The 23,807-nt window shown below is 43.0% G+C and overlaps 1 protein-coding gene across 2 annotated transcripts in view; it reads left to right on the top strand.

Moving 5' to 3' along the window:
• Positions 1–8,935: 8,935 nt before the first annotated feature.
• The window catches only part of PCSK5 (proprotein convertase subtilisin/kexin type 5), a 325,127-nt gene continuing 310,255 nt past the window's right edge, over positions 8,936–23,807 (top strand). For both annotated transcript variants that reach the window (XM_064176708.1, XM_064176709.1), the window contains exon 1: positions 8,936–9,677. In XM_064176708.1, the coding sequence (XP_064032778.1) occupies positions 9,480–9,677 (198 nt within the window). In that variant the 5' untranslated portion in view covers positions 8,936–9,479. The remainder of the gene's footprint in view (positions 9,678–23,807) is intronic.

Below are 23,807 nucleotides of genomic sequence, written 5' to 3'. Positions count from 1 at the left end.
ACTGTAGGAGTTTAAATTTCCTAACAGCAGAGCAAGGTGGCAAACACTGCCCTTTGCATCCTTCACAACATAAATCCAAACACTTTCATTTTAAAAAAGTTAAGTCCTCTAGAAAATGTATTTTATTGTCACCATCACATAATTTACAAAGCTGGAACATTTAACAGTAAGGAAATTAATATTTAAGCAGATAAAAAATAATTTATTACTCACATAGCAAATTTGCACCATACTCTTATCAGTTATAAAACTAAGACTACTTCAGCCTTAAGTGTGACTGAGGCTTAACTTTTCTATTGTAATTTTGGTGGTAAATTATTTTCTCTACTAATTATTTTGGGGTTTGTTTTTGTTCTTTCTTTACATTTTTCCTGTGTCCTTCACTCTTGTTTATTATATAACATAACAGAACCAAAATTTTGTCTAAACATGATATGTAAAGAAAAAACAAAGAACTTAACTAAAGACTAAGGTGGTGCTTTCTCACTAAAGATGTACTAACTTCACCTCTTAGTTATCGTCATTCTCCAGATACTGCATTTCAGACAACAAAGAGCACAACAGCACACACAGTAGGCTTACATTAAATAAAATGTTCCCAGAACTGGAAGAAACTATGTGTATGAATTAGTGAGCAGTTAAACACATACATACCCTCATTCTTCCCTCACAGGTTACTTCTGGCATTGCTGGTTTACACATCATTGTGCTGAAACCTCACTTATCCTCTAACTTCTGATTTAGAACTAGCAATAATCACCACTGGAGGACTTTGCACTTTGAACATGGTATACTAGTTACAAAGCACTAGGTAATTTCTATCACAAAGATCATAGAATCATAGAATGCATGGGGTTGGAAGGGACCCCATGCAAAAGTCATCTTGTCCAATCCCCCTTCAATGTGCAGGGACATCAACTAGATTAGCTTGCTCAAGTCCCCATTAAATCTGACCTTGAACGTCTCCAGGGATGGGGCCTCAACCACCTCCCTGGGCAGTCTGTTCCAGCAACTCACCATCCTCACTGTGAAGAACTTCTTTCTTATGTCTAACCTAAAACACACTGCTCTAATTGAAAATCATTGCTCCACATCTAATAGCTAAAAGCTCTTCTAAACATTCTTCCCCCAGCCTTCCTGCAGGTGCCTTTCAGATATTGTAATGCTTCTAAAAGGCATTCCTGGAGTGTTCCCTTTTCCAGGCTGAAAAGCCCCAACTGTCATCCTGTCTTTGTAGGAGAGGTGCTTCAGCCCTCGGATCATTTTTGTGGCCCTTCCTCTTGATCCACTCCAGCAGGTCCATGTCCTACTTGTGTTGGAGGGTCCAGAGCTGGACACAATCCAGGTGAGGTCTCACCAGAGTAGAACAGAATGGCAGAATCACCTGTACTAGATAAACTTCCTGTATTAGGTAAACATCATCATAGTCATTATGAAAACTTTCAGCTGTGATGCCACTTTCATGATAAAATGAGGTGAGTGCAGCAAATAACATCTTATAATACATACATGATAGATGTCTGGTGAGAACGAAGGGGAGAAACGATAGGCTGGACAAAGAGGGGAGAGAAGTATCTCAGATGCAGAAAGATGAACAGAGGAGGGTAGACAGTCCAAAAAAAAAAAAAAAAAAAAGAAAAGAAAAGATACAAAGGAGAGAGTTTTGGAAAGGAAAAAGAGTTCTCATTGACATATTACATTGTCCTTTGTGCCAAATCAAACACCAATGAGGTTTTAACAGAATCTGTCAATGCACCTCTGCTTTTCAGCAGACACAGTGCAGAGGCACCTACAGAGATGTCTATTTCCTTTATCCATCTTAACAGAAATATCAGAATTGTAGCCTTAAAAAATTGACACAGCAAAACGAGTTCACAGAATGGCTTAGATTGGAAAGGACCTTAGAGTTCACCTACTCCAATATCCCCATCATGGGCAGGGAGCCTTTCAACTAAGCTCAGCTGCTCAAGGCCCTGTCTAACTTGGACTTGAACACTCCCAAGGAGGAGGCATTCACAACCTACCTGGACAGCCTATTCCAGAGTCCTACCAGCCTTGTACTGAAGAGATTCTTGCTAAGATCCAGTCTAAACCTACTCCTCCTTGACCTAACACCACTCCCTCTCGTCCTATTGCTAGACAACCTTATGAAAAGTCCCTCTCTAGCCTTCTTGTAGGATCCCTTCAGGTATTGGAAAGCAGCTATAAGGTCCTCCTGGAGTATTCTCTTCTCTAGGCTGAACAATTCCAGCTATCTTCGCCTATCTCCACGGTAAATGTCTTCCAGTCTTTGATCATCCTTGTGGCCCTCCTCTGGACTCGATCTAACAGCTTTGTGTCTTTCTTATGACAGGGACACCATAACTGGATGCAGCATTTGAGGCAGGGTCTCAAAAGAGCAGAGCAAAGGGGAAGAATCACCTCACTTGACCTGATGGCCACACTCCTCTTGATGCAGCCCGGGATACAATGTGGGCTTGTGGGCTGCAGGAATGTACTGCCAGCTCATGTTGAACTTTTCATCAATCAGTACACCCAAGTCATTTTCTTCAGAGCTGTTCTCAATCTACTCTGCATCCAGACTGTATTTGTGCCTGGGACTGGCCTCATCCAGGTGCAGGACCTTGCATTTTGATGTGTTGATCCTCATGCAGTTGTCACTGGTCCACTTCTCATGCCTGTCAAGATCCTTCTGGATGTCATCCCTTCCTTCAAGTCCACTGCACCACCTAGTTTGGCATCGTCGGCAAATTTGCTCAATGCCACTGTCTATGTTGCTGACAAACACATTAAACAGCACTGGATACAGTACAGATTTCTGAAGAACTCCATTTGTCACTGGTCTTCACCTTGACACTGAACTGTTGATCACAATCTTTTGAGTCTGTCCATCTCACCATTTCCTTATCCATGTCATGGTCCATCTATCAAGTTCATATATCTCCTAAACTCAGCCTATGTTGGCATACTTTCAGCTTCCTTACTTATTAATAAACTCACCACCTCCAAGTTGTATTTACTACAGACTGTAGTAAAGAAGCTCTTTCATTTCAAACCACAACAAATTGCACTGAACAAGTTCCATAAAAAGAACTAGCAGGCATATAATTCAAATGAGTTGTACTAGGAGCAGTGGAGAGCCCCAAGTTAAAATGGATACTCTAAGATTATTATTTTTACGTATCATCCAGTGGAAAAGGTGCTCAGGTTCTCTCACAGGGGAAAGACATGACCTCTATTTCCTCACACAAGAAGAACAGGGCAAAGAAAATTAAGCACAATCACTCTACCATCACAAAGTTGTTTTGTCATGAATATTATTACAAGTCTCATGAACAAATATAAGGGAGAAAGAACTGAAAAGAGGAACTCAAATCTAAACAGGTTGCTAAACATGGCTGTGAAGCAGTTTAATACCTGCTTTCCTAGTGAAGGGTCTGCAGTAGTCTCTGAAAGAGGGCTGAGCATAAATGGAACCAGCCTGACTAGAGCTTGTGAAATGGGGGTGACCAATGCTGGAAGACATGGGATTACATTTTCTCTCCTCAGGTACACGATTTAACTGCTATTTTTAAATGTTCATTGTCTGAAAACTGTGTTGAATTCTCACTTGCCACTGGACCACTTCTTTTAGCAAGCGTATTAGCTATATGCTATTGGCTTAAGAAAAGAACAGTGACATAAACAGCAGTTTAATACTGTATAATAAAGAAAAATCCTACAGCCACTTACAATATAGCTGAATTAATTTACAGAAAAGGGCAGTTATAATAATTCTGACTAAGGAGATGTCTGAGAAACAAGTTAACTTCAATGTTAACTCAACTTGGATGAAAAAAAACTCAACAACTTCTTCCATGTGTGTGAATTTACTCAGATGAGTTATTACAGATAAAAAACTTTTCCATCTTCATGCTGAAGAAGCTAAAATAATGTCCACAGCTAAAGTTAATAGCCAAATATTAGAAATATCAGTTTGATGGTTACTGTCTGCATGTATTTGAGATTCTGTAATTGGAACTTTACAATAAAATGATAAGTTGGAGAAGGAAAATGTGCAGTTGCTCTTCTGAAAAGATCTCAGAATTTAGTGTCATGGAATGCTGTGTAGTGCATTGAAGACTGATGAAAAAAAATTCTGTTTCCATCATCCTTCTTTTCTCTCCATGCCTTAGCCATTCACCCTAGCTATGCATTGTGGGTTGCCAGTTAGGTTACCACAGATATTTCCACCGATGGCTAGATTTCTGAAATATAAAAATGGAATAATTTTAAACCAACACAAAACAACAAAACAAACAAAAAGGGGTGGGGGGGAATGGAAAATGGGAAAAAGGGAGAAAGGGAAAAGGAAAAAAGAAAATGGAAAAAGGAAAGAGATGCAGCTGCCCAAATGGAAAGGTGGCAAACAAGCAAGCTGGCATAAACATCAGTAGGAGCAGTGGGAAGTACCTTTGCAACTAACACTGGCATCTTTGCAAGCTATGCCTACCACTATAGTCAGAACCAATCCTCCAAAAGAGACAATAAACATAAAGGAAAGAGAAAGTACTGAGTGAACAGAATGGAAAAACATGCAATTCAGTCTTATTCATAAAAACCAAAATGAAATCTGCATGGTAACTGAATTAAGTAGTATCAGTCCAAACATCAGTAATCAAGAAAATCCCAGACTCACACATATTCCAAAGTCCAGACCCAAATTCTGTTTTCTCATTACCAACAGACAGGGAATAAAGGATCCTGGTCTTTATTTCCTTACATGAATCACTGAACTTCTGCCATTAAAATGCCCAGGGGAAATCCAAGTCTTGGGCTGAAGTACACCCTGGGCAGATGACTGCTCTGCCAAATACCCATCCCAGTTTCTTTCTGCTCTTTTTTCCTGCCTCAGCCCCTCTATCACAGTTGAGTACTTCCATCCACTCTTGTTTCTTGTCTTCTCTATGTTCAGGGCAGAAGACTTTCCTCCCTGCATTGTCAGTTATCACACTCACCCCTACACTGACCAACAAGAAAAAGGAACTGCGATTGCTGCATTAAGGTAGTATTTTGCTGTGCACTTGCATACAGAGTTAGGGGTACACTTTCTACAGTCCACACAACAGGAACAATGAAAGGCATGCCCAGTGAGGGTAGACAATCTCAAGGTAGTAGTGGCCAAGTGGAAAAAAAAAATCTATGTATATAAAAGTAAAAACTGTCATTTAGAATTTGGACATGTATAGGTAGCTTTTCATGAGAGCAGGCATCACTCAAAATAGGGATCACATTCTATTTTGATTGTAAGGGAAAAGTTGCTAATATAAATGATCATGTGCAAAACGAGTATTTAATTTTAAAAATCCCAAACTTCTATTATTCTAAAAAGTAGTTGAAGTTAAAAGTAAATAAAATCAGAGGCAAGCCTAAAACATGGAAAAATGCAGGTCAAAAGACTGTATGCCAGCAAATTGGACTGTATGGTGGTTAGTGCCAAGTGACCTAGCCACATTGTTTGTAAAAAACAGTTATGGTTGAAAACTAAGGAAATCCAAGTGTTTCTTTGAATTCCACAACTATCCATCTAAAGCAATCTCTAAATGACTCCTGACCCAACCTTCATTCTTTGAAGATTTCTCTTCTCTGAAGAGTATTCTTTCATCTGCTGTGATTTAGACTTTCCCATACCAAAAGCTGTAGAACATGTACCCCTGATTCCTTCTTAAAAAGTTCTCTATTCTGGAAGGTCTTCAGAGGCCAGCATGACTGCTTGCAGGACTTCCTACTGGAGAACTTTGGGCTGCCACTTTCTGTGAATATATACACCCTCTGTGGTTTCCTCCTTAATTATGACCCCAGGGTGCCTGATACATCTCTGGAGTACTGATCTTCGTAACACATAGAAAAGTCCTCCAAAGTTGAAACAATGTGCTGCACAGCAGAAAGGCTGCCAGAGCTAGCGAGCCAGACTAGGAGAGAACAATTTCAGGACTAAGTATGCAAAATAGTGAGAGGTAATTAGATCAAGTAGGAGGAAAGTGAGAATAGTGACTCAGGTCAGATCCTGGACTGCACTAACGTGCAACTAACAGTAGAGGAGGGATTTGGGGATTAGTATCAATATGTAAAGGGCAAGATCAATATACCTGGAAATTTGTATTCTAAGCAGTTAGCCAGATAGTTTTATCATAGCAAAGGGGTAAGAATGTGGGAGGACAAAAAAAGTCACTAGTTGTAGCAATAGTGATGAAACAGAACAATTTAGTGTCCTTGTTCAGAGGAGGAAAAAAAAAAAAACCAACAACTTTCTATAAAGTGTGGTGTGTACAAGAAAGGTATCTGGTCTTCGACAGAGTACAGAGCAAGCTGTACCAGTCACAAGCAGCCCATATGCAGCAGGCATGCTGAATAAGACCACACTACTGTCTCCCGTGTGGTTTCTCCACTCGGTGATCAGAACACTTAAGTCCTACCTATGTCAGAAAGAAACAGATCGAATTAGAACATAACATGGTCCTGCTTAGGAATACAAAAGTTCTCATCTTAGTTCTTTTTTGTTTGTTTGTTTTGGTTTGGTTGTTTTTTCTGAGGATGCAGTCATCTCTAATGATGCAGCTGTGATGAGGTACTTGGCAAAACATGGCAAGTTGGATTCACAGGGAAATGGGTTCAAATGTCCTATGTTACAACCGTGTTCAAATGCTTTCACATAAGCTATGATTGCCATATGCCTCACTGACCTCTGCAAAAAAACTCTATAATCACAGAAAAAAAATGCTTCTGGGAACCAAAGCATAACTTTCATGGTATTTTTACTAACTATGTGATGCAATTTGGCATTAAGCAAAGATACTTGGGGATGATGATATATTTATCAAATCTACTGATTTCTAGTGGCTTTAGTGCCCAAGTAAAAAAACATCCAGTTATACAAGCCAAGTTGGAAGTAGATACATGGGAGCACAGCTTTAATTTTTGCTTGTAGTTTGAGCCTTTTGTGTCAGGAAACAAATCCCAACATCTGTAGCAGAAAACAAAGCAGTCAAAACAACAGTAAAATTCACTGAGAAAAGATCAGACAATAGACTTATCTTCTTCAGAAAAACAGACTGAGACTGCACAAGGTTTTGGGTTTGTGACCTGCTGATTCAGTACCCTTACTTCATTAAGATGGTCATTCATGATTAAACACACCTTAAGCACTCCAGATACAGGAAGAGAGCTAACCCGTGTAACTAACACTGAAGTAGTCAATAAGGGAACATAACTGCTAGAGGAGATATAGTATCATATTCAATTAATGTATACTTATGAATATTAGCTGCAAGATGCAACCGTCTGGGCCTAACACTGCTCCTGCTGAATCTAGCTAGAGTTTCGTTTGTGTTTGCAGTAGAAGCAGCATTTGCTTTATAATGAGCCATCATCCGTAAAATCCCAGAGAAGGCGGGCAATGTCGAGGTCTTTAATCTACAAAACCAAATAAACAGTATATTGCTGAGCAAATGATGATGCAAACTACTATCAGGGAAAAGCTAATCACTGGTGAAACATATTTGAAAGAGAACAAACAGGGATGTGGAGAATAGATTTTCCCTTTCTACTCTTTAGAAATAATCACAGGATGTGAGAAGATGTTAGTCATTAATACAATACTGATGTTTAGGGGGGGAAATAAATAATTTTTTTTTCCTTACCAAGTGCTTGCCTTGTTATGCTTTGAAGCAGAACGTGATCTTCCTCCAACTCCTTCTCTGCCTGCTTCCCTTGAAGTGGAACATGTGGTTTGGGCTGTCTGCTTTTTACTATTTCAACTTCATTAGGAAAATAGTGGTTATAAAGGTAGGAACACAGGTCTTGTGGTGGACTCAAACTTCAAGTTACTCTATGACTTTCTCTAAAGGATTTAACTTTTCATACTTCACATCTTTCTGGAAAAAGAATGGTGGCTGCCTGAGCTTGCAGGACACCTTAGGTACCTCAGAGAAAATAAACCAAAACACAACATTTACATTAGTACGGTAGCATACCTTGTGTTTAAATTCCTTCACAACCTGTAAGAGATTCTCAGTGCAGGTCTGTTGGATTGAATTTTATAGATGCTTATTTTAACTTTCAAACAAAACTGAGTTATCTCCATGCGTCATCGAAAGCCATTTTGGTGGCTTTCAGATTTAGTTTGGTAAACCACAGTCTGGACTTGGGTGGATATCAATTTTCTTTCAACCCACCCAGGCACTTCCAGTTGCTCACAGCACTTTGGCCACCAACATAACCAGATGCATCTTTTCTCTACACACACCTGTTCCGCTGCCGTTGTGGCCACGCTGCAGAGGGATGGGGAGAGGGAGCACCCTGGAGGCCGTGCTCCTCATCCAGACCACTTCTCTGCCGTCTACATTTCTTTTGAGAGCGCTGACGACAAACGGACTTGGCGGACGGTTTAACATTAAATGACGCCAAGCAACGTTAGTAAAACGACGGCCAGCAGACTGCCATGAGGCACTGCTCGACACCGCCAGTGAGGCAGGGTGAAAGCGCCCGCATGCCGCCAAGCCCCACGACCGGCTCCCTGCCGCCCTGCGAGGCGGGCGTGGCCGAGCGGGGCACTAGAGGCTCTCCCACGGCCCCTCCTCGCCGTCGGCACCCGGCGTGGGCAGGGCCAGCGGGGCGCAGGAGGCCTTGTCGCAGGCCTCGCACCTAACGGCGGCTTCCCGCAGACACATCAGCGGGTCGGCAGCTTCCTAGCCCGGCAAGCGCCGAAGGGCAGCCGTTGAGACGACGGGGGCGGTAGTAGCTGCGGGCCCGCCAGCGCTGGGGGCGGCAGAGCACGAGGCCAGGGGAGCTGCCATTTCCCCTGGCCCTCGGCGCTGCTGGGCGGGCGGGAGCGAGGGCGGGCGGAGGAGGAGGAGGTGGAGGAGGAGGAAGAGAAGGGAAAGGAAGGGAAGGGAGGGGTTGGGGGAGGTGGCCGAGCCAGAGTGAACTGAGGCGCTCAGCTGCCAACACTCGCACACTGCCTGCCGCTGCGGCCGCGCTGCTCTCGTACTCCGGGCCCAAAGCAGAGGGGGAAAGCTAGTAGAAGCCAGTCGTGGGAGAGGCGGCAGAAGATCGCTTGTAAGGGGAAGGAAGTCAGAAAAGAGGGAAGCGCGGAAAGGGGGGAGAACGAGCCCTTCTCCCTGCGGAGAGACGACTTCCCATGTAGCTGGGGGCAGAGGGAGAAGCTGGCGCTCAGAAACTGTGAGAGGAGCTTTCCAAGCAAGTTACTTAATCCCCGAAGAGCGGGAGGAGGAGACAACAGTAATCACCGATCATAACCATTATTCCCCAACCCCTCATCATTTAACACTCGGGCGATTCAATGCACTACTCCAAGCTCTTCCTAGTTTCCTCCTCGGGGTAACTTAAGAGGACGCGCCGCCGTTGCCTCTCGGAGGTGAGAAGAGGCTCAGAAGAAGGAAGGAGAAGTTTTGTGGGGATTGTGTGCAGAGAAGGAGAAGATGGGCTGGAAGCGCCGCTGCTGCTGGGGAGGCGGAGGCGGCGGGGACCTTCTCTGCCGGCTCACCCTGGTGCTGGGGTTCCTACTACCCGCCTGCAGGACGCGCCTCTACACCAACCACTGGGCTGTGCGGATAACTGGGGGGCTCCCCGAGGCCAACAGAATAGCTAGCAAATACGGATACGTCAATATAGGACAGGTAACCCTCCTTACAACTACTTCCGAGCGGGCGCCGGGGTCGCGGCCGGCGCGCGGGCAGGGTCCACTGCCGCCGCCCTGCGTCGCCAGGACAGGGGGCAAGGGCAGGGCAGCTCCGCGGCCACCGTAGAACCCCATCCCCACAGCGGCCCCCGACGCCGCCGCGGGACAGCTTGCGAAACGCCCCTTCCCCTCCCCCCCACCCCCACGCCCCAGCCTCCAGCTGCCGGCCAGCGGAGGTGATGCACGGGGTCCGGTACGCCGGAGCGGCGCTGCAGGGGCCGGGGGCCGCAACGGCCCCGCCGCCGCCAGGTGCAGAGTGTGGCGCGCGTGCTACCGAGCCGCCCGATGGCCGGGGCAGCGTTGCGGGGCGCGGGGTCGGACTTTGCACTGCGCATCGGGCACCTTCCTGCCGGTCGAGCCAAGGAAAAAAATGCCGATACAAGAGGAGCTTGTCCTGCAGCGAGCGCCCGTCTCCTCGGTAGCCAGGACGTGGCAGCTGTGGCCGTCGGCCCGCCGCGGGGGGCGTCCCGACCCCCCCTTTCTGGCGGGGCGAGCGGAAGGAAAAGGTGACAGGGGTGGCCCTGGTGCGGCTGCTCGGCATGCGGCGGCCGTCGGGGTCCCGCGGGGAAAAGGAGCCCACCCGAGGGGACCGGAGCCACCGCCGTGGTCTGCGCTACTGTCCCTCAGACCACTTCCTCTCCGCTGGGTTTGTCATGAAATGAGGGGAGAAAAGTTGGGTTTTTAATTCCGGCGCTCAGGGCAAAACTTTCCTGGGCTGCGCCTGGCCGGTTGGGCGAGCACCTGGGCTCGCCGGAGATCACAAGCTGTACGTCTAGAAAACGTCTGGACTAGCTGAATCCAGAGATGACCCTTTGAGAGAATCTTGGAGCCAGCCAGGTCCAGGAGCTGCAAATGAGGAAACACCTGGTTCTTAGCGGAGCTCATCACGCTGAAATATCTCCACCTGCTATGGCTAGGCACAATTGCTATTTAGAGTATCATAAGACTTCTTTTCCTGGCTTGAGTTACTCCTTGACGATTGTTTCCTGGCAAGTTTACTCAAGGTACCAGTTGCAATGTAGGATTTAGTAAATTAAGTTCCTAAAAAGAAGCAGTTCTCTTGCACACTGGAGTGCAAACACCCTGACACAGTCGCTCTAGAGAGTAATTCGTATTGCATGAATTGAAGTGTTGGAAATGAACAGGTACAGAAGTCTCCAGCTTATACATGAGGTTCACAGAAGTGCAGCTTTGTTTACACAATAGGCCTTTTACATCAACCAGATCAAAGTGAGACCTTGTTACTGTTTGTAGGATGAGTTCACATGTACTGACTGCATCATCGACTTAAAAGTTTGAAGCGCATCTCAGCTGTTCCCAGTCTTTGAATACCTGAGTGATACAGCTGTGTGACCTGTTAAGATAAAGAATTTATGTAAGAAAAGTGAATAGTGATAGAGATATCACAGAACATGATGTGTAAAGATGTAGTTACTTAAAAAATATGAGTACTGACTTACCTCTTTGAACGCTTGGGCTGGTAGGCAATGTTATTTCCAACTGGAGGGTCAAAAATTCAGGAGAAAGGTTTTATGTTAAAGCTGAACCTCTGCCTTTAAACAGTATCACAGTATCATCAGGGTTGGAAGAGACCTCACAGATCATCAAGTCCAACCCTTTACCACAGAGCTCAAGGCTAGACCATGGCACCAAGTGCCACGTCCAACCTTGCCTTGAAGTGCCCCAGGGACGGCGACTCCACCACCTCCCCGGGCAGCCCATTCCAGTGTCCAATGACTCTCTCAGTGAAGAACTTTCTCCTCACCTCGAGCCTAAATCTCCCCTGGCGCAGCCTGAGGCTGTGTCCTCTCGTTCTGGTGCTGGCCACCTGTGAGAAGAGAGCAACCTCCTCCTGGCCACAACCACCCCTCAGGTAGTTGTAGACAGCAATAAGGTCACCCCTGAGCCTCCTCTTCTCCAGGCTAAACAATCCCAGCTCCCTCAGCCTCTCCTCATAGGGCTTGTGCTCAAGGCCCCTCACCAGCCTCGTCGCCCTTCTCTGGACACTGTTTAGAAATCAAAGCACAAAGATTTTTGCATTAATGTGTTTCATTTTTGTATTACACATGTCTTCTGCTCAAGGTGTTGCTCTGTTCCTGTATTGGCCTTCATAGTGCCAAAATAAGCAACAGCTGGAGGATGCACTTAGCCCACTTTTGTCAGGCCAGCCGTCTAACTCAGAATGTGCTTTTCTTATGCCTTCAAGTTTTATACCTTCAACCCTGATTTTGAATAAAGAATGTAGTGAACCACTATTGCTTCTTATGTATCAGTGGAAGTGCCATGTATACACCTATGAGATACTAATTATTGCTATATTACTGATCAGGTATACTGATCAGTAAATAAAGACTATAAATAATGAAAAACTGGAAAATACATTATAGATATGCAAATGAAAGGACAGCAGGAGATGATATAGACAGGGGAGTGCAAGTAGAGGATAACTGTAAGAAGGTTAAATGAGACATCAGAGAGGAAACTTCAGCAATAATATGCGCTAGACTGGTAGGTGATTGCCTATTTTCTGGCTGTAACCAGCCTTTAAGACCTAGAAGCGGATGATGGCTACATGTGAACAAATTCCGCAGAGCTTCCTGTATGTATTTTGGATTGGAGTAACTGGGTGATAAATATCATTGTGTTGTGCTAACATAGAGCTCAGTGCTTTGTGTCAGGTACATGCTCTAAAAAGTGTGTGCATTTGTGCAAAGTCTTATGCAAAGTTTCTTAGGTAACTTTTTACAATGGCTAGTGTTAAATTTATGATAATTTCTTGCAAAATCGTCTCCAAATGCTTTTTCTGTGGCAGCACATTCATTAATACATTGGCAGTCATTCTAGTGTCTGTGGTTTTTGTCTCAAATAGTTCTTACACAACTTTCATCAGACTGACCTGGTTAGATAGTAAGACAGACTTTATAACTTGAGAATGCAGTGTTCATAAAATAATCCAAGTGGCTGTGGTCTGGCTGTACGTAGTTTAACACGTACATACATGGTTTCAAAGTCTGTGAAAAATAATTCCATAACCATATTTCTTAAAAATACAAAATAATATGTATTTATTTCTCTGAAGCTTTGCAGACTGTATCACTTGATGAAGATGGATAAAGGGAGAAAGTTATTAGCTTTAATGGAGTGGAAATCAGAGTCATTCTGGACTCATGAGTTAGAAAGCCCACTGTAGGCAAACCTGTGCAGATCTGGAAAAGTAGGAGCACGTTTGCGCAGAACAGGAAGTGCAAAAGAACATGACGATGGGTCAAGAATTTGTTTTTGGGAGGCAATTGCAAGATATTAAAAAATCTGTATTTGATGTGAGATGTTGAAAGACATTGTCATAACTGAATACACTATGAGAACACTGAAACATATACTTAACGTCTGTATATATATCTGTATATATCTATGGCCAGACAAACTTTGGTTTTGCAAAGCTGAAAGTGTAAGTAACAGCTAAGCTGTTAACTTCTGCTTGAAGAAGTGAATTAGAAATCTCATAGAAATGCACTTTTAAAAATAACCTGAAATAGATTTAAAAAGCCTAGTGTAATGAATTAAGCATTATATCTTTGCTTAAATTCAATTTGCGAGCACATCTTTGGAAAGAAAGTGCAAAAAGCTAAATCCTCATCCCACTGTGGCTGACCCACAGAACTGAGTCTCAGTGAAAAAGACCCAGGAAAATAACAGAATTAAAATATTCAAGATAAGCAGTAGTGAAACTGTTTTTAAAAGATAAAGTCTATTTGGTATAGTTGCAAAGTTGCAAACTAGGAGGATTTTGACAACAATTATTTGCATAATTAGAGATGAAGAGAATAGTGGAATACAGAGAGGTTCTGAAGATGTTGCCAGCCACCGGCATGAATGGAGGTGCAAAGTCATATGGAATAGAGAGAACTATGGGTAGATTAGGAGTAAATAGTCAACAGTAGGCAATATTTGGGTTGCATTTTTGTAAAAATAATGTTGAAAGGTATGTTAAGTTAATCAGTGGAGACAGGACAATAGACCCAGAACGACTGTGAATTGTAAACACCGGCCAGCATTTCATGTGTTTTTTGTCAGTTTTGTGCATTCTTGCTAACAGGCAGAGTTTAGCTTTCCTTATTTTTTTGTGCTCATTTGATTTGGAGAATATCCATTGGAGTCTTGAAATGCCTCTTAAGTTCATTTTCAATACCCTGGTGATTACAGGAAAGCTGCAAAGCCTGCTTGGATAACTGAGTGAGCCAGTGAGAAATAAATGGCAGAAAGGGATGTTAAAAGAGGCTTTGGGATCACCTGCTGGTAAGCAATTGAGACCAATTCTGCAACTCAAAGCTTCTGCTAAATTCCTTTTGCTTTTGAACTTCTGTGGTCTTCATCTCTTGTAATAGAAGTTTGAAGCTTTATTTTCTCTTCTTATTGAGGAGTTTTCCATTAATTTTTAGGCAGCACAACTCAACAGAGACAGCATCTCATTTTACTGTGTATTTTTGCAGGCTGTATGTTCTTGTTTCCTACAAATTGCTCCAACATACTGCTCATTTATCCTGTATTTCCTTACCATTGCTAGTGTGAAGTTGCCAGTAGATACAGCTCATTCTTTGAGTATACTCTAATCCTTGCAATGAACCTAGTGAGACTGTCATTGATTACCTTCATCTATGGCTTGGGAGAGCATAGGGCAGCAACTCAGGTCTTATCACTGCGTCAACTCTTAGTCAGTTTATACTTGAAAACTCTTCTCCCCGCAGGACTGAAAAAAAAAAAGTTACGTTATTGCAAAAACTGAGGCAATAGGTCCCCTTGCTGACTGACGTGAGAGGGCAGGCTGACATAGGTGGGCAGGCTATCATTTTGGGAAGTCACTAATTTTGATTGATAACGGTGCTGTCAGTTTGGAGCTTATTTGGACAGTAGGGCCTACTTGAGCTGGTAGATTAACAGGCATTCATTTAAGTCATGTTGAAGGCCTATTGTAACTTCAGGCTCGAGTACATGGTTACTGATATTGTAATTTCTGTGACTTAATTAGAGCTGCATTAAAGGTGATTGAGCAAATATGGTGAAGCATCAGTATAAGCTAGAAAAGAATCACTTCACAAAGTGTCATTTATTTCATTGGACTTTAAAATAGCACAAACACATAATATCAGGACTTCGGTGTGTAGAGTTGTGGGCTTTTTTTTTTTGTATTCCCATGTATTGCAGGCATTTCTGACTTACCTTTGAAGTGTAATTAATTTCTCTAAAAAGTGAGTCATTATGTTAAAAAATTACCTCTGTTCCTTGTGCATGAGTATTTTAATAAAATAGCCTTACACTAGCAAGCTCTCTGGGACTGTGATAACATAGTATAATGGAAAGCAGGCAAGCTGTTGTCTAAGTTACATGCTGGGTGCAGCAGTTTAAGGTATAGCACGTTCCCCAGTAGCTCCTTGCTGACATACTTTACCCTTCTATCTTGCTGTGGCTACACTAATCTGACTTTTCACTTAAAGTAAAATGTATAGACTTTTCTCTTAGAGCAAAATGTCTATCACTAACTTCTGTGAAAGTTTCTTTTGCTGTTGGCAGCTGCTGAAGGTTAAACATACAGTCTGTAGCGTTTTGTACAATTTACATAAATGCTGTGACTGTGTTGATAGCATGGAGTTTCCTTACTATACAATGAAAGAACAGCCATGGAAAATTAAGACATAGTGATATATCATCTGGAATTCCCTTGAATTTCCTAGTTTCTTGAAAATTGATTTCTCACTTGATAGCAATTGGTGGTTTGCTGCTAAAACGCTCTCCATGAGATGGAGAAAGGAACACTGTCAGTGGAGAGAGATAACTTATGAAGCTTCTAAGAAGCTGAGAATGCTTATCTAGGCTCTGATGATGGAGATTTGATTTAAGCTTTTCCCTCTGACTTCTTAATTCATATAGCTAACAGAGGAGGAGCTTCAGTAACTGACCTTGGACACAGGAGTTTATTTTAATTTGAAACATGCAGGCAGGCTTCAAAATAGGAAGGTTTTCTAGGTTTGTGCTCTTACAGAAAGTGGTGCCTCATCAGTTTGAGGTTACTGTCATCAGGTTTCACGAGTTTCTCATTCAGGAAGGGCAATTTCCTTTAAGGTGCAGGAGAAGCAAACAGCTAATACCCCAAAGGTGTTGCAAAAACAGAAGGGAAAGATATCCGTGGCTCCAACAAAGGAGAAAAAGGCTGCATTAATTAGTGTGGTAGTAAACTCTATTACTTTTTTTTTCCTTAATTCTAGTCAAGGGCTGAGAATGGGGCAGCACTTTGCCAGATCACATCTTTCCTTGTCTAATTGTATTTTTCCAGTAATTTTTCTGACAGTTTTCAGGGTCTAGTGACCTACTTGCCACCCTTGGGAAGTGACAGACTGTCCTTTCCCTCCAGTTTTCTTCCTGCAATAAATACACACTGTTTCCCCAAGGCATGTAAGTGTACTAAAATTGAGGTTTAGACCAGGAGTCACTGTTAACACAAGCAGATGTGGGGTTTTTAGATAATGTAAATGGTGTGATTTGCCAAAATATTTTGTTTGTTTTGAGTTTATAGATTTAAAGCCAGTAAATCAAAAGGGTTAATGACTATTAGTCCAATACCTGACAGGATCTTACAGGAGCATTGCTTTTCATAGCAACAGGACAAGAGAAAATGGTTTTAAGCTGCAGGAGAGTAGGTATAGGCTGGATGTTAGGAAGAAGTTTTTCAGTACAAGGGTGATGGGTCTCTGGAATAGGCTTCCCAGAAGGTTATGGGTGCCTCCTCCCCAGGGGTTTTTAAGGCTATATTAGACAAGGCCTTGAGCGGTTGAGTGTAGTTGAGAGTCTCCCTGCCCATGGCAGGGAAGTTGGAGTAGATGATCTCTAAGATCCCTTCCAACCTAAGCCATTCTATGATTTCAGACCTGAGGTCCCAGTGATGGCACAAAGATGATGTGTAGCAAGGTCAGTTGATCAGAAATAGTGAGAGGGATGGCTGTTTAATACCTAGGGTAGGTTTAATGAAGCCCTGTATATTAAAAATACAAATACCAAGAATTACAGTAAAGAAAGAATCAAAGCTAGGTGTAGCCTTTGCTGTGTGCACATACAAGTGTAGCGAAGTTACAAAGATACACCAAGGAAAATTGGATTTTCTCTTTTTCGTGGTAGAAAATAAAACCATTTAGAAACTGATAGAGAATAACCATAGGTAGAAAGATCTTCAGAATATATAAGCATTTAAATTACATGCTTGCAAATGCCCACATGCCACAGAACAAGAAATCCGGCTTGTGTTTGAGAGTACAGAGGGTTATACCATGGGTAAGTACTTCATTTTAGCAGTGGTTGTCTTTTCTGTGCACTTAAAATGGGGGAAGAGTGAGAAAGCAGAACTTGCTGCTACTGAATGTAAGCTTTCATTAGGATTTGGATAAAGAAAAGGATGTGCCAAATGTGTTCTGGTGATAGAGGCTATGTAATAGTCTTTGTATATTGTTACAAAATAAGGGAAGATGAGAATTTCATTTAGCTCAAATTAGAAATTCTTTGATGTGTTTTTATTGAAAGCCCATAACAAATACACCAAGTTGTATTTCTAAGAATAACAAGTAATTGCAAGTCTAACTTAAAAATGGAAATGTTTGTGAGAACTGTTTCTCTCAAACCAAATACATGAAGTAGACTGGGCTAAAATGAATGAGCTACAAGAAATAGATTCACAGATTGCATTGAGTTGGAAGAGACCATCAAAGGCCATTATGTCCAACCGCCAAGCAGTGAGCAGGGGCACCTCCAACTAGATCAGATTGCTCAGGGTACCATCAAGTTGGACCTTGAATGACTCCAGGGATGAGGCCTCAACCACATCCCTGGGCAGACTGCTCCAGTCTTTTACCACTGTCATTAAAACCAGCTTCTTCCTTACAACTAATCTACGTGATCCAGTTTAAAAACTTGGCCCCTTTTCCTATTGCTACAAGCCCTTCCCCAGCCTTCCTGTAGGTCCCATTGAGATACTGGAATATAGCTATAAGGTCTTCTTGGGGCTTTCTCGTCTTCAGGCTAAGCAGCCCCAATTCTTTCATCCTGTCATTGTAGGAGAGGTGCTTCAGGCCTGTGATCATCTTTGTGGCCCTCCTCTGGACCTGCACAAGCAGGTCCATGTCTCTTTTGTGTTGGAGGTCCAGAGCTGGATACAGTAACTCTAGATGAGATCTCACCACAGCAGTGCCAGAATCACCTGTGTTGACCTGCTGACCATGCTTCTTTTGATACAGCTCAAGATGTCATTGGCCTTCTGGTCTGCATGTGCACACAAGCTTCTCATCCACCAGTACCCCCAAGTCCTTTTCTGTAGGGCTGCTTTCAGTTTCATCACCTACCAGCCTCTATTGATATCAAGGGTTGATCCAGCCTAGGTGCAGAACCTTGTGCTTTGCCTCATTGAACCTCATGAGATTCTCCTCAGCCTGCCTCTCCATGTTGAGGTAAGTCAGTTGTGTGTCATACCTCTGAACATGACAGTGCTCATGTGTGATGGTTTGGGCATTAACCCGCCCCCCCACACTTTGTCTTTGCCCTGGCTAACTCAGAAGGCCTCCAGGAATACAAATGAAGCTATTTATTTTACAGCAGCAAATATACAAGCAGATATTTACAGTATATACAGTTATATAGAGAAATATACAAAGGATAAACAATACAGAAGCACAACTCCCCTCCCAGAAACCTGAGTCCCCAGGAGGGGCTCTCAAACCACCCCAACACCTTCTCTGGCCCCTCTCAACCTTACCCCAGTTCCCAGGAAGAATAGAGGTGCAGCCAAGAGGTTAAGAAGGGAGGTTAGTGGCAGTGGGGTTAAGGAGATGTGGCTAGGTCTGAAGCTCAAAGCAGAGTGAAAGACAAAATGGAGAATGTTATCTAATGTTTTCCTTCTTCTTCCCAGAGTTCTCAGCGGGACTGTGAGAGAAGAGACACAACCATGTTTACCTTTTCACAGCCTATTATCTAGTTCTCTTCACCAAAACATTCTAGCTTGCTTCAAACTAGCACATCATGTTTAGTTTAACATGACCTCTGGCTGACAGTAACTGACAGCTGTAGAAATTAACAAGGGGGACCGTTCTTTCAGATCAGTTTGTCCATTATAGTGCCCTTGAGGAAAATTGGCTATGACCGTGTTTTCCTAACAAATATTTAACCAAATTTCAAAGCTCTTGAGGAAGGAAGCACGGTAGTGCCAGGACATGGTTGATTCTAGGGGACCTCTCACTCTTTTTGCGATGCTGAAGTCTAAGCTGCGTTTATCTTCTTGCAGTTCCAAGCCTGCATTTCTTGTTCTGAGCATAAAGAGTAGTGTTATCAGACAATTAAGAGGGTTCCACTCTTCTTGATACCTATCTTTTTGCATCCAAGCCCCGTCCTTTCACTGATCAGTCTTGTTATTTAACACTGGTTTAATTGATCCTCATCTTCCTGGGGGAGGATCTGCCAGGGCATTACAGCTAAGTACAGAATGAGGGTTCCTTCACTTCACTTTGAGTTTGTTACTCCTATTTATGTAGCCCATTATGGTGTTTGTCACTCCTGTAGCCATACTACATTGACTTAGTTCAGCTTGTGATCTGCAATGGTTCACAGACCTATTCTGCTGAATTCCTAGTGTGGTGGTCTCCAGCTTGGCTTTGTCCAGTAGATACTACTGGCAAGGCATAGTTCTTTGTATATGGCTGTGCTGAAACCTGCCCTGTTTTTCCAGATCTTCTTGTAGTTTATTTGGTTTGAATTCTGTTCCTGCAATGTGTTTGTAGATCCTCTCTGCATAGATGAATTTCCTATGTCAGTGTTCAGGTCACTAGTTGAAATACTGACTAAACCAGTTTTTAGAGGAACTCTACCAGGTAGTTATTGCTTGCCCATATACCAATTCTGCTTTCATAGTTTTATCCTGCTATTCCATAGTTTAATTTTGTGCCCTCCTTCAGGATTTGAAGCGGACTATTAGTCAAGTAGCATCTTTATATAAAAGTTTTAAATTTGCAAAGTATTGGCTCACAGTAAACATGAAAATCACAAGGGTAGCAGATTGACTGGATCATTAGAGGATGTCATTATATACCTTAAGTTCTAACAAATGGATTTTTACCTCAGTTTTAACAAATCCACAAGTGACCAGTTTTAAAAACAGTTTTGTTACTTGTCCTCAGTGTGGAAAGCTTTTGGGCTTTTTGTGTTCTGATTTTCATCATAAATCCTGAATTTAGTAATGGACAGTGTATTTCTGTCCTAGTGCTTAAATGATTTATCTATTTCTCCAGCATATTTGCAAGGGAAACCAGTCTTCACTTAAGCTTCTGGTTTCCAATTAGAAGATAGGCTTCTCATTCCCAAGGTGCGTCCTAGTTGCTGTGTTTTGATTGACATCTGCTTAGCTTGAAAAGAAAAGATGGCCAGCTTATGTATGGCCTCCTCACTGCTTTACATAGTGTCATAAATAATGCTTCAGACTTTGTCAGGCTAAGTACTGCCAGTATCATATCTGCATCCTTTCATAGAATCATAGAACGAAACAGTTTGGAAGAGACGTCCAAGATCATTCAGTCCTACCTATCACCAAGCCCTATCCAGTCGACTAGATCATGGCACTAAATGCCTCAGCCAGTCTTTTCTTAAACACCTCCAGGCACGGTGACTCCACTACCTCCCTGGGCAGCCCATTCCAATGGCAAATCACTCTGGCAAGAACTTCCTCCTAGCATCCAGCCTATACTTCCGCTGGCACAACTTGAGACTGTGTCCTCTTGTTCTGTTGCTGGTTGCCTGGCAGAAGAGACCAACCCCTACTTGGCTGCAGCCTCCCTTCAGGTACTTGTAGACAGCAATAAGGTGTCCCCCCCCCAGCCTCCTCCAGGCTGAACAACCCCAGCTCCCTCAGCCTCTCCTCATAGGGTTTGTGTTCCAGGCCTTTCACCAGCTTCACTGCACTTTCTACAACATCCTAACAAATTTCCCTGTAGCAATTTCTAATAATATTCTTTAATTTATCCTCTATATAGACAGAATTTGCAAGAGGGGAAAAAATAATTTTCATATTAAATATAAGCCTGTGTAGCCTCCCCTCTGAATAAACCTAAACATCTTGCTTTTTTTGAGGTTTTCTTTGTAGAGTGTATTAACACAGTAACCTAATGTCTCAAAAACAAAAAGGAAAGAAAATACACGCTGTCACATGTCTAAAGCCAGTAGTATGGCATCTATTGTGTAGAGAAGTAGTTTGGGTAACATTTTTGTTTATGTGAACAGCCTTTATTCAAATAGACCTGTAAGGATAGAAGGCCATTCTAGGTCAGTTAGAATATGCATCTAGCCTGCCTATAGCAGTGGTGTTAAATTACTGTCTCTGGAACAGAAAGAACAAAACAAGCGTCCGCTGCTTTTCCATGACACTTCCGTCAACTGTTTTCAGCTTAGGAGGCTGCTTGAGTTGGGTGTAGTTTCAGCATACAGTTCTTGATTTAAAACTTTTTTTTTTTTCAATTTGTCCAGACACTTTTTCAGTGTTTCAGATGAAAGTAGGCTTTCAGCACCCACAGTATTCTTTGACAAGGATTTTAAAAGTTTGCTGCTTCCCTACATGAAGAACCACTTCTCTTCTACTTGTCCCGTATAATCTTTGCTTGATGGCTACTGCAAGAGTTGATGAAAGTCAATCTGTGTCTCCCATTATACCATGCATGATTTTTTTTTTTTAATTTCTGTTATTTTCCCCTAAGTCTCTGAAGAGTTTTGGCTTACTTAGCTATTCTCCATGTAGAGAATGTACTGTATCTTTGCCCATCCTTATTGTTTCACTTGGAAATTTATCCCATATATATGTCTTCCTTGAATAGAGAGGGCTAGAACTGCACATGATACTTTCAAAATGACGAAACATTCAATTTTGCTTACTGTGGCATGTCCTGTGTTTTATTGTCCCTGTGTCTAATTGATCATGTCTAGTTTTGCTGCTGGAACTTGTGCTGAACCAAGTTTTCATGAGTTAGTCTGCCATTACCTTTAGATCATTACTCCTCAGTGGTACCTGGGCAATTTAAACTAGTTAATTTTAGAATGAGTTTTGGTTTGTACACCTGTTCATCTATACTTGTCTACATGGGATAAAAATTAGGCTGACTGGAGCCTAGGAGTGGCATGCTGGTGTTAGAGGTGAAATTGGTAGCCTAGTTGAAGTGCATTTACACCAGCGTAGACAGCATGGGCAACAAATGGAAGGAGTTGGGAGCCATTGTGCAGTAAGATAGATATGACTTAGATCAAAGAAACGTGGCGGGAAGACTCTCAGGACTGGATTGCTGCTGTGGGTGGCTATGAGCTTTTCAGAAGGGCTAGGAATGAGAGGTGGTGGGCTGGGTTTGTGTTTGAGGGAGTGTTTGGATCGTGTAGAATTCTGTGATTGTGATGATAGAAGTAGATTGCTTATGGATGAGGATGAGGGTGAAGGCCAGAAAGACTGACAACCTGGTAGGAGGGTGTTGTGGATCACCTAACCAGAATGAAGAGGCTTATGAATCATTCTCAGGTGGCTGCCAGAAGTCTAACAGTGGCTAGCACTTGCTCTAATGAGGGACTTCAATTCACCAGATGTCTCTTGAAAATAAAACACAGAAGTGAGGAAACAGTTTAGAAGGTTTCTGGAGTGTGTGGTAAGTCTACCAAGGGAAGTGCCTCACTTGACATGCTGTTTACAAACAGAGAAGGACTGATGGGAAATGTGATCAGAGACTATCTTGGGCTTAGCTACAATGGAATGATAGAGTTCTTGACTCCTGGTGAAGTAAGGTAAAACCTCTACTGTGGTCATCCAGAAGTCACACTTTGCCCTGTTCAAGACACTGATTGAGAGAGTCCTGAAGGCAAAGGAGTCCAGGAAGGGTGAACATTCTTCTTGGCAGTCTTAGAGGTGCAGGATCAGGTTGTTCCCATGATTGGCACATGACAACTGGGCTTGGCTGAGCCAGGTGCTTTTGCAGAGATTCTTCAAAGGAGTTTACCAGCTTTGGAAAAAAGGGACAGGCAACTCAAGAAAAGTACAGACATCTCATTGAGTCATGCAGAGAGAAAATTAGAAAGGCAGAATCCCAGATGGAAATCTGGTCACTGTTATCAGAGATAGCAAAAAATGTCTTTTGCAAGTACATTAACAACAAAAAGAGAGCCAAGGAGAATCTCCACTTTTCATCTGATGCAGAGGGGGAACATTGCCACCAAGGATAAGGAAAAGGAGAAGGTGCTTAGTGCCAGTTTTCCTCAGACCAGTTTTCCTCAGATTTTTTTTTTCCTCAGACAAGTTTTCCTCAGTCCAGTTTCCCTGAGCAGGAAAGTGGATTGAAAGCAGAATAAACCTCCTGTAATCCAGGAAGAAACATCACCTGCATGCTCACAAGTCTGTGGAGCCAGATGAGGTTCACCCTAGAGTGCTGAGGGAGCTGGCAGAGGAGCTTGGTGAAACAGTCATTATCATCTATCAGCAGTCGTGGTTCCCAGACAACTGGAGGCTTGACAGTATGACACCCATCCACAAGAATTGCCTGAAGGAGAACCTGGGGAGCTATAGCTATAGGTCTGTCATCCTGACCTTGGTACCAGGAAAAACTACAGAGTAGTTAATCCTGAGCATGCTCACCTAGCATATGCAGGACAACCAGGGGATCAGGCCCAGCCAGCATGGGTTCATGAAAGGCAGATCCTGCTTGATGAACCTGATCTATGAACAGGTGACCCACCCAGTGGATGAAGGAGAAAGCTGTGGATGTTGTCTACCTGAACTTCAGTAAAGCCTTCAACACCATCTGCCAGAACATTCTGCTGGAGAAGCTGGCAGCTCATGGCTTAGATGGTTGAAGGCTTTGCTGGGTAAAAATCTGTCTGTCTGGTCCCGCAGAGATATTTGTGGTGCATAGAGTTCAATTCAGTTGGTGGCTTGTCAGAAATTGTGTTCTCTAGGGCTCAGTTCTGAGGCCAGTCTTGGGCCTCAGATGGGGTTGAGTGCACTCTCAGTAAGTTTACAGGT

This window comes from Pogoniulus pusillus, chromosome Z, assembly GCF_015220805.1.
Source record: "Pogoniulus pusillus isolate bPogPus1 chromosome Z, bPogPus1.pri, whole genome shotgun sequence".
Taxonomy (NCBI): Eukaryota; Metazoa; Chordata; class Aves; order Piciformes; family Lybiidae; genus Pogoniulus; species Pogoniulus pusillus.
The sequence above is the reverse complement of the archived record's forward strand: the minus strand, read 5'-3'. Positions and strand labels throughout refer to the sequence as shown.